This window comes from Dendroctonus ponderosae, unplaced genomic scaffold (assembly GCF_020466585.1).
Source record: "Dendroctonus ponderosae isolate FM_Combo_2020 unplaced genomic scaffold, Dpon_F_20191213v2 Dpon_F_20191213_64, whole genome shotgun sequence".
Lineage (NCBI taxonomy): Eukaryota > Metazoa > Arthropoda > Insecta > Coleoptera > Curculionidae > Dendroctonus > Dendroctonus ponderosae.
Genome location: NW_026018857.1, coordinates 33358 through 44084, shown reverse-complemented (window position 1 = coordinate 44084; position 10727 = coordinate 33358). Strand labels below are relative to the sequence as shown.

At 31.3% G+C, this 10727-nt stretch overlaps 2 protein-coding genes across 2 annotated transcripts; both read left to right on the top strand.

The window, feature by feature from the left end:
• Positions 1-3924: 3924 nt before the first annotated feature.
• Positions 3925-7240, top strand: LOC125505037. Its single transcript, XM_048667971.1, has 6 exons — positions 3925-4159; positions 4509-4665; positions 4855-5110; positions 5311-5424; positions 5792-5891; positions 6326-7240. The coding sequence occupies exons 1-6, from the start codon at positions 4009-4011 to the stop codon at positions 6472-6474; spliced, it is 927 nt and encodes a 308-aa protein (XP_048523928.1). The 5' UTR covers positions 3925-4008; the 3' UTR covers positions 6475-7240.
• A 312-nt stretch (positions 7241-7552) lies between these two features.
• On the top strand, positions 7553-10721 carry LOC125505036 (alpha-tocopherol transfer protein-like). Its single transcript, XM_048667970.1, has 6 exons — positions 7553-7909; positions 9157-9316; positions 9375-9624; positions 10086-10196; positions 10278-10380; positions 10443-10721. The coding sequence occupies exons 1-6, from the start codon at positions 7759-7761 to the stop codon at positions 10592-10594; spliced, it is 927 nt and encodes a 308-aa protein (XP_048523927.1). The 5' UTR covers positions 7553-7758; the 3' UTR covers positions 10595-10721.
• The last annotated feature ends 6 nt before the right edge of the window (positions 10722-10727 follow it).

Here is a 10727-nt window from a genome sequence, read left to right as displayed (position 1 = left end):
CTTGTCGAAGAGAAAATCATCAGGCTCTGAGTTAATAATTCTATATGAGTATACATAAAAGGTTGACTACTTAGTTGAATGCTGTTTCAGTTCCCGTTGCAAATATAACTTATAATGTATATTGCGTTCATTGCAGTTTGAGATATACATTCAGGGCCTGTGTCTGCACACTAATCGATTTAGCACATCACTCAGTTATAATTTATTACTTTGTAAGTCTTTTAAACTTAAAAGTAAGTCACGGATAGGACGCTTTCATAAAGCGTTTTTAACTGACGAAGTGAGACCACGATCATGAATTCTTCTATAAAATTACATTAGAATGGGTTTGGAAGAATTATACGACCGATATTCAATGATAAGGCAAAAGTTCAGGAAGATCAATTGGGAAGATTTGTGTCAAAAATCTATGTCTATTCGACCTTAGAATAAGGAAAGTTACCGAAAGTGAATAAATTTCTTTCGTTTCAGAATTTTATTAGGTTGGGAAATGTTGCTAAAACTATTTGACATCTTCAGCAAACATGTTTATGTATATTGTAGAGGCCACTTTTATTGAAGCACTAGGTACAGAACGCAGCAATATATGAACCTTTAAATGTATATTACCAAGGAAGGACAAAACATATGCATTTTGCTATTCAACAAATTCAGTAATGAGTCTCGACAAGTTAATAGACGAACATTACATTAAGAATAGAAACAGAAGGTCCCAAAACTAATTCCACACAATGCAAATTTTAATGTTTTTGTACATCAAATCTACAATTCATTCCCATTATTTACATCTATTTGATTCCCAGGAAATCAGATAATTTTTCATAGTCTCCATTGCGGAATTATCCACACAAAGAGGTTCTGTGCTGTGGAGAGATAAGGTTTTTATAAAAGGGAATTTGTTTTAGAAATCCTCAGAATACGACAAACGAGGAGACAAATAATAGGGCTTTTGTAGTTTTAAAATGGCTTTTTATAATAAATTTCTTTGTGGTGAATTTTGCAGCATAAGTTTTACTTGGAATGCAAATTAATGCTTATCTGATGGAATCTTTCAGCAGATTAACTGTGCCTTTGTAGATTGATTTGAAAATGAGGCAAATATATACTTAACTTAATGCAACAATAACTAACTTAAATAGTACGTAAATACGACTTGTATATTACATATATACGACCAGTCATTTATTTATTCGGTTTATAAATTATTTAAGAGGCAACGCAATAAATCAAATGTAGAAGAAACTAAAGCAATGTTTTCAACTAAAAGTTAATAATAAAGTGTATAACCATAAAAGTAACTTCTGCATTAGATCAAAGAGAAAGCTACACTTGCTTAGGAAAAACTCCATATAGATTCATACTGTTCAGTATCTTGATAACCAGATAAATGGAGGCAGTTCAATTTTATTTTCATAAATATCAGCAATTGTATGACTTTGAAGAAAGCTATTATGCGATATATTATATATATCGAAGATAATCATAATTATGTTATATTTTCAAGCAACTTCTCTATTTTTGATCTACATTTAATACGCAGAATATTGAAGAATCTTGCAGAAAACATATAAATATCGTTAGCAAAATAAATATGCTTTTTGGTAAAAAAACATATTGAAGTTCTGAAAGAATATTTTTTAAATTAAATGAAAAATTGGTACTATTTACGCGAAACTAAAAGTCACTTTCAAGTGTTTCGCACAGATAAAGTTACTGACTTTTCAGTTGTAAAATACGTATTTATGTTACCTTTTGCGTGAGTTGTGAATTCAAACATGTATATATTGGACCGAGAATTTCTGAAATTTAACAATTTTCTTAAGCACTTAAAATACTGGAACAAATTCGGTTTTTTTTTAATGTAGTCGTCGCTTTGTAGAACTTTACTATGGAATACTATTATTTGCTTCTCAGGCTCTGTTTTACTTCGATGGGTTTCTGATGTTTTTTAGCATTCTAAATTTTACTTTCATTTTATATTGCGCTATCTTTATAGCAAATTCTTTAAGTTCAGAATTCAGATTCCGTTATTTTGTGTTATATTATATTTCGCGACACTTTTGTCAAACGTATATTTTATATAAGCATTCACACTGCCAGTGACACGAATTAAAACAAAATGGGATAGTCATAACGAAAGAGCAGATTTGGATTCGTTTTAGTCAAATTAAAAAAGCAAGTATATAAAAAAAACGAATCCGAAACTGCTGTCAGTTAAATTACAAGGACAAGCTCGTAGATGAATAAGGTAAATAAATAAAAAATAAAAAGAAAACTAGCAATCCTTTTTGAAAAACGTGTGAATAGATCAGACGTATAAATCATCAACCATCGATTTATGGCTAACACAAATTAACTTTCTTTCTATTTTTTTTAAATAGGCTAATATTCGCTATCTGGTATTTGAGATCAAATTAAACTAATGGAAGCTTAGTTAAAACTGGAAATCTGGTTTGAAAGTTTTATTACATTAGTCCAAGTTTTATTTTAATTTTAAGTTTCGTTCTTGAAAATGTCTACCAATGGCTGAAAATAGGAAAATAGAATGCTGAACAGTCGGATTTAAGCAATAATTTTATACGCCTGAATTTTTTGAGCATTCATTAATTTTTAATTTTACTTTGGAATTTAAATAAGCATTTCAGGGGTAGGTTTCAGCCCAGCTCGAGCATAGATTATTTATGCTTTTGGTATATGTATAATAATACACATATTGAAGCAAGTTGGATATGTAAGTCAATATAGGGAAAGCTACCTGAATATATCTGACATGATAAGTTCAATATTTACTTATGTGCTTGTTGGCTGTGTACGTATACATACTTAATATTGACACAGAAACAAGAGTGATATATAAAACAACCCCATTTGGTACTTAATTGTGGGGCATTATTTCTATGAATACGGAATTTGCATATAAAGCATATTGCCGTTTTTCAAATTAGTCAAGCTCATTCGTATTAGAAGTTTGATTTTTCCGTTAATAAATTAAAGAGATATTAAAATCAGATTTTACCATTACACCTAAAATCGACATACGCGACATTATTAATAAACCAGTTGCATTTGCATTTTGTTACAACACACAAGGTTATAGAACGGTTCAAAACAAAACTATGTGGCTTCATTCTCGTGTGATGAAAAGAAAGAATTGTTCAAATCAAATATTTCAAATAAAAAGGCCGTTTTGTATCTAGCGATTTTAAAATATCTATTTCTGGTCGTTAGAAATTTCATCTGCACTTTCAAGAAGCGATCCTGCTCATTCTGCTCATCACTGATCAATATCTGTCGCGAATGTACTCGGTTTATCGATTATTTATTAATTAATTGTTACACATTTATATTTCGTAGATTCTAATTAACCATTAACCTACAACCTCCTATTTCCTGCTACCTTGTACAGATATTTATATTCCTGATCATACAAATCAGCTTCTTAAATGCAAATTGCAATTTCTTTCCGTCATTATGCATAATTGTTTGATTGCCTTGAACATGTATTTTTTTCTGAAAGCAATAATGTAAACCCAAGTAAGATCAGTCAGTCTAAAAGTGCAAGGTTTGAAACAGTAGGTAACGGCTTAAAGAAATTATACATTTTTATCAGGTAAATAGGCTATATGTAAAAATTGATAAAATATGGGGGGACTTGCAGAGTTATAGAAATGTACAAATATGTACAATTTTATCAGATTACTTTACCGTTAATTTGACGGAAATCGTCAAAATTTAGAAGCCATTTAAAAAAAAACCAGTTCAATAAGTCAGATATATTATGAACCTATTAATTTTAAATTAAGTTTAAATTGTTGATTTGCAACTATATCAGCAAATTACATAATTTTGATGATGGCGCAATTTTACAAATTATTTTGCCGACTTTAGAATAATTGATCATTGAAAACTTGGATAACGTATGAAACAGTTGCTGTAGGCAATCAAGCTTTCAAAAGTTTTAAAGTATCAATCTCGTTTAAGTTGGTGATTTCCCGAGAAGCAGTTCAGATGGCAGGCTCCAAAATTTTGATCAATGATGAAGACATATTTTGGAAGCAGTTATATGAAGAATTTAGAAAGGATAAAGCAGATCTACTAGAATACGTAGACATTATGCAAAAATGGGCTGATAGTCAACCACATTTTCCTGAGCGACCGAGTAAGTAAATCTATGAACGAAAGACTTTATTAGATATGCAGTCATTTGCATAAAATATATCTTTGTTCAATATTCAATATACCTCTGATAAGAATGCAAGCATCCCAAAAAATATAAATTAAAGAAAAATGAAAATCTGAATTATAGTGTAAAGTGCCTTATTGGCAAAATGAGTCGATTGAGTTTCTTTAGAAATACATTTTTCCTCAGTCAAAGCATTCATTCTATCGGAACAACTGCCTTTGAAGTTGTAACATATTCATTTTATGTTCTGTTTCTGCGGTGATTCTCCACGGGTAGATGGAAAGTGGAAGCAAAGCCAAAATTAATTTTAATTTCTTTGTTCCAGGTCATGAAATCCTCCGCTTTGTAATATTATACAACAAATTTAGCATAGAAAAAGCCAAGGCGAAATTGGATATGTACTATTCAATTAGAAACCTAATGCCGGAATATTTTCAAACCCATCCATTAAGCGCAGATATTGTTTTCCATAGTAAAGTGTGGTGAGTTATCGTCGAAACATTTTAATAATGTGAAGAGCAATTGAGAGGATGTAGCTTATAGCAGTGAAAAACAAACCTTTGAAAAATTTGTCAAATTACTTGGGTTACTTGAAATGTGGTTCCCTAAAGAACCCACACTGCCACATCATAACCATTTGCCAAGCGAATAAATTAATTAGCGCATTTCAGCCTCATGGTACCACTACCAAAACCAACAAGTGATTACTCCAGGATAATATACAATACACTTAATCCAGAGTATGACGATCCAAAACACTTGAATCATGATATATTTATATCCTCTTTTATTCATGTCCTGGAATGTTTGATTCGCGAAGATCTGTGCTATAAATTTCATTATATTATGGACTGTAAACCGGTTACAATGGGACATATTCCAAAATTTAAGCCAATGGGCTTTAAGAAAGTCTTCATAATATTGGAAGTGAGTATGTTAATAATTTAGGTGAAAAACATTTGAGCATTTCAAAAGGCAGATTTATTAATATAAAAAGGCATAAAAAATCTCATCAGCGGTGGGTTTTAAAATGATTCCAGATATTTCGATTTCAATTTAAATAAAATGAAGTTTGGGTAAAATCGCCAACTTGCAAAAATAGCTAACTTATTCAAAATATGTTTCAGAAAGTGTTCTCCAATAGGTTAGCGTCGATTTGTTTGGTAAATGTCGCAGATTATTGCGAAAGTTTCATCAATGTCGTAGTCAAACCTATTTTGAGCGCCAAGATGAAAGAAAGGGTAAGTCTTAACGAAAAATAATCAGTAAGAAATTGTAACAAAATTTGATGCAACAATTTACTATTAACCAAGCACATCATCTTTAAGAATCCATGTTATAACGAGTAATGAAAGATATTTGAAATACAAATAGTTTCAAATAATTTTAACTAAGAATCAAACGATTTTAGCCAGAAAATTACTAGCTACATTTGTGAATTCCCTTTTATCCATGTTCATAGTCGAACAAAGTAAAATTCAGTACTTGAATAAATGAAAAATAGTATAAATCATTAAAGTCGAATTGCTCAAATTTTTCGGCGTCCTATCTAAGTTCGCAGTTTGGCAATAATTTTATTGATTCCTGCAATATTTGCAATTATTTCAGCTGAAGATAGTTTCAAATTTTGAACTGACTCAAATATATGGCAAAGAGCGTTTACCCAGAGATGCAGGAGGAGACTTGAAATCACTCTCAGAAATGAATGGTATGTAATCGTATAAAATCATACAAATACAAACTTATTTAAAATAATTACACGGATACCAGAGAGCACCGCAAAACTTATTATAATAAACGTAGCATCATAAACTTAAACTAAAGCGGACCTACACGAGTAAATTTATAAGACAAAAGCGACAAATAATAGCACAAAAATTTGAAAAACTATGATGCTTTTTTAAAGTTGCCACAGAAACTAATCCAACTAAAACCAACCCCTCGTTTTACAATTTTAGCTCACTTTTTCAGATAAGTTTCGGGAAATTTTAATACATTGTGGCAAATACATGTGTTTTGAAATCTAGATATAAGACAATAATTTAAATGAATTGATGCAAATGAAAAATCATCAATTACTAAACAGTATTCGACTATATAAATAAGAAGAAATAAATCAGCAGCTATTTTGTATATTTTCAGATTTATTGATAGAATATTACGAAACGAAAAAGGATGTGTTTGATAAGTTAGAAAAGTTGACAGTTGATGAATCATTGAGGCCAGCTAAATTGAAAAATGATGAAATATTGGGGTACTACGGAAATTTCAAAAAAATTCAGTTAGATTAGATACATGTTTATTAGGCCACTTGCGCGGCCAAAGCATGCCGTTAACGAACAAAGTAAGACCAAGAGCTGTAACTTTGAATAAGAAACTTTTTTAGCGAGTAAGAAACGTTTTTAAGTCTGTAGTCAATAATTTAATCAATAAACGTCGGTATACACAAGTCGTGCGTTTCGTGTGAGTAAGGAACTTAGGGGAGATAGAAGGTAGGTTTCTGAATACACCTTGAATATGAGGCTTAATTTGGTTTTGTTTGAATACAGGCCTTTATGGCACTACTTTATCTGACTCAAATAATTCGGGTAAGCTTCAATTCTTTGTTAAAACAGCTCTTCGTTCAACAAGTTCAGTGTAACAGACACAATTAAATATGAATCACAACTTAAATTTTTACTAGTGTAGATGATAATTTAATATATATATTTATATTTGCGCGACTACACTACAAAACAAAGACCTCCAATGCAGATCCTTGTTTGAAGCTGGTCGACCTTTATGTGTTTTGTTTTTTTAGTTATGTAATACATTTATCTAGACAACATTTAAATAATAAAGGGTGTTCACATTGAAAATTGTAGCAAAAAATGAGTATCACTTGACCCCGATAGTTCACCGGTCAAGGTAGACAACGTAGATATAAAATGTTATAGGCCAGAACCTATTTTACAAATCTTTATTATCAAGATTATGCTAAAAGATTAGACTTAGCTCAGTTAGTGTTAGCGGCTTATTGTATAAATTACCAGAATACATTAGATATAGTTTTTTTTATTATTGTATTATCGTACCCACTATCTAATAATTTAGCTATATAATTACGAATAGCGCATTAATTATAATTGCCTAAAGCACCTAGCTATAAATATGCAATTCAATGATTAGTAAAAATTTCTATTCCTATATAAGTTATCACTCCTGCCAGCTCCAATACTGACATGGAATTGGCTGCTGGACAATTTGGCATGGCAGTTATATTAATGTACAATAATAATTAAAAATAAATGAGCATTGAAAACCGTTCATCAATAATTAGCTAGAAATACTGGCTTCTAAGTCGATCCTATAACTATGCGGGTCTTTACGATCCCACATTTCAAGTAAAACCGTGATATTTTTGCTTCGAGCCGACGAACTATATAATTGCACAAGACTTGCAACAAACGTTTTTATCGTGGTGTTTGCAACTTTAAACATTTGACACCGTTTTCAATAAACCACGTCGATTCGCAATGCCGAACGCGAACTTTTGCCAGTGAAATTTAATTATTCGGTCGGCGATTAAAATAAAAATGAATTTCAATAATTTGCTTCATACGAACAAGGAAGAAGTTCGAAGTGCAGTGTTGGAAAAGTTGGGCAAAAGTGCAGATGATATTGAAAATGACAAACAGCTGTTGAAAAATTGGTTCCAGTATCAGACGCATTTACCAGAAGTTCCATGTAAGTAAACTGATTTTGTTTCGATATTTATGAAAATTGGAAGGCTACCGCTCCAAAGCTACTGTAAAATGTAAAGCCAGATTTATATTTCTTGGCGTGTCTCAATGCTCTTTCGGAAACTAATAAAACTACAGGAATCGTCTAAGTGGAAAAGGTGACTGGTTAATTGGATTTTCTATTAGAAGCTAATGAACTCAGGTAAACAACCTGCCTTTGTTTTCTACATTTTACTGAATTTCTAAGTTGCTTCGTTTCACTATTGATTTCAAATTTCTCATAGAAGCTTTATAAACGCATGAAAACAGTTTCTGAAAACATCTGGTTTTAAAATTACAAGCAATATCAAAACATATTTTTCACAAAGTTTAGGAAGGATTCATTTCGCAAGCTACATTAGAAAGTTAAATCTGACAAAAAGCTAAAATAATCAACGAAATAAGGCAAAACATTAATCAGACTATAATAATTAGCAGCCAATCATCGTTAGAGTTCTTTGGCGTAATTAAGCACACCATTACCACAGTAAACGAAAGTTATTGGAAACCAGAAAAGATTGCATTAATTTTAGAAATTTTACATTACAACGGGTTAGTGCTCACCAACAAATATTGAATACTTTTGAAAATGTTCCTATAATTCGTTTAATGGTCCTAGCAAATATGGTGATCAAATATAAGGTAGCTTAACCAAAAGGACGTAAATGCAGACACAAAAGTTGATATTTTTTTTAATGAATGAAAAAGTGCTGTACGTGTTTTTATGTCTAACGATGGGTCATAAAAAATGCCATAATTCCAGCAGTCGGAAGAAAAATGGAATATTTGGACGAAAAAATAGTGAAAAGTTCTCCTCATGACAATGAAAATAGTGTAGAAATATTTTACAAACATTTCAATCAATCCCAAGTTCTTCCACTGGAATTACCTTTAATCCACTATCGCAGATCCTCATTTGGACATTTTTTTAGTTTATATACACTGTAAAATTTAATTTTTGTATTTAGAAATGATAGCTTATGTGTTTGGGAGTTTATTGCTCAATACATCCGAAAATGCATAACGCGCCTGCTTGTGATAAAACGTATAGAATAGTACATAACCAAAATTTCTAAAAAAATTAACGTAATACAATCCACGATTGGTTGAGAAAAACTGATGAAAAATTAACTTCAAATGAAACAATAAATTATATTTCGTTTAACCAATCATTCTGCAATTATCGAAAGTACATCAGTTGTAATTTTTCAGGTGATTCTGTTCTTGAGCTATTCCTAATAGTGAATAAATTCAACTTAGAAAAATGCAAAGAAAAACTATGCAATTATTACACCATCCGGAACGAGATTCCCGATATGTATGTGAATAAAAATCCCAAGTTTGATCACATGAAGGACATCGCTAATACTGTGTAAGTGAAGCAAAAAAAAATAAAAATTACTAATACAACTAAGATTTGCTGCTTTCAGATATGTTATACCTTTGCCGAAATTAACGCCGTCCTTGAGCCGAGTAACTCTTATAAAACTGAAGGATTTTGATCCCGTGAAATTCAAACCCCTCAATTTTTTTGCCCACACATACAATATTGTGGAGATTCGAATAAGGGAAGATGTGCTGCTTACCGACTCTATTATTTACGATATGGAAGGTTGTCAGGCAAAACATTTGATGAAGATGCGACTGGGATTATTGCGAAATTCAGCAACAATACTTGAGGTAATTTGTGTTTTCGAAAATTGGACAAATTTCACAACGCTCATAATAAAACATATGGAAATTAGCCTTAGAACAATGTTTAAAATCGTAAATTACAGCAGATTTTCATGGGTTTGCAACCCTATAAATTGTTTTGTAATTAGGTCGTTGCAGAAGGCTGATTATCTTTTCTTCAAGTTGACAATTAGGACTTGCATTGTCCGGCAAATAAAATTGGCTTTTTTGGCGCAAATATGAAAGAAATAAAGCAATATTATATACCATAATCGTTTCGCAGTGTTAATAAAATGTACGAGTATATGTAAAGTTCTCATTTTTAGAAATCATAATAACTTTTAAAAATTCAACTTAGCTAGTGTTCATTTAATTAAATGACAAATTCTATTTAGATAACATTGGCAGTGTGTGTTCTATCTATTTCAAATCTACGGAAGTTGTAAATGTATTTTTCTTGGTTTCAGAAAGTGTTTTCGACTCGCTTGGAAGGAATTCATTATATCAACCTACCCAGTTCCATGCAGGTTATAGTAAATCTGATGAAAACATTGTTAAAGGAAAAAATGAGGAAAAGAGTAAGTCTCTTGAATTGTATTTTCCGGCTGTTTCTTGCTAGAACTTTCTAGAAATGACAAAATATTTTCTGATAATTACAGCTCCATGTTCACAAAGACTTGGAGAGTTTGCAAAAACACTTTTCCAAAGAAATTTTACCTCAAGAATATGGTGGAGAGTGTAGATCAATAATCGAGCTCCATGGTAAAATTATTTCCGTTTATTTATCATTATTCTCACTATAATGATGAACTATCAATTTCCAGAACTCTGGCTGAGGAAATTAGACCACCATCAAGAACTGTTTGACCATTTGGATACTTTGCTGCCCCCAAGCAGTAACAACGCGTCTCAAGAGATTGAAGTGAACATACCAGAAAACTGTGTGTCTAATTTTCAACAACTTTGCATTGACTGATTGATGACCACTAATTTGATCTCTAAGATTTGACGATCATTAGTTTACCAAGAGTGAGCTTTAGACAATAGAAGATTTTTCATTGTCTAAATTTATTTAGCTTAAGACATACTTAGCTCAGGAGTGTGTGTGC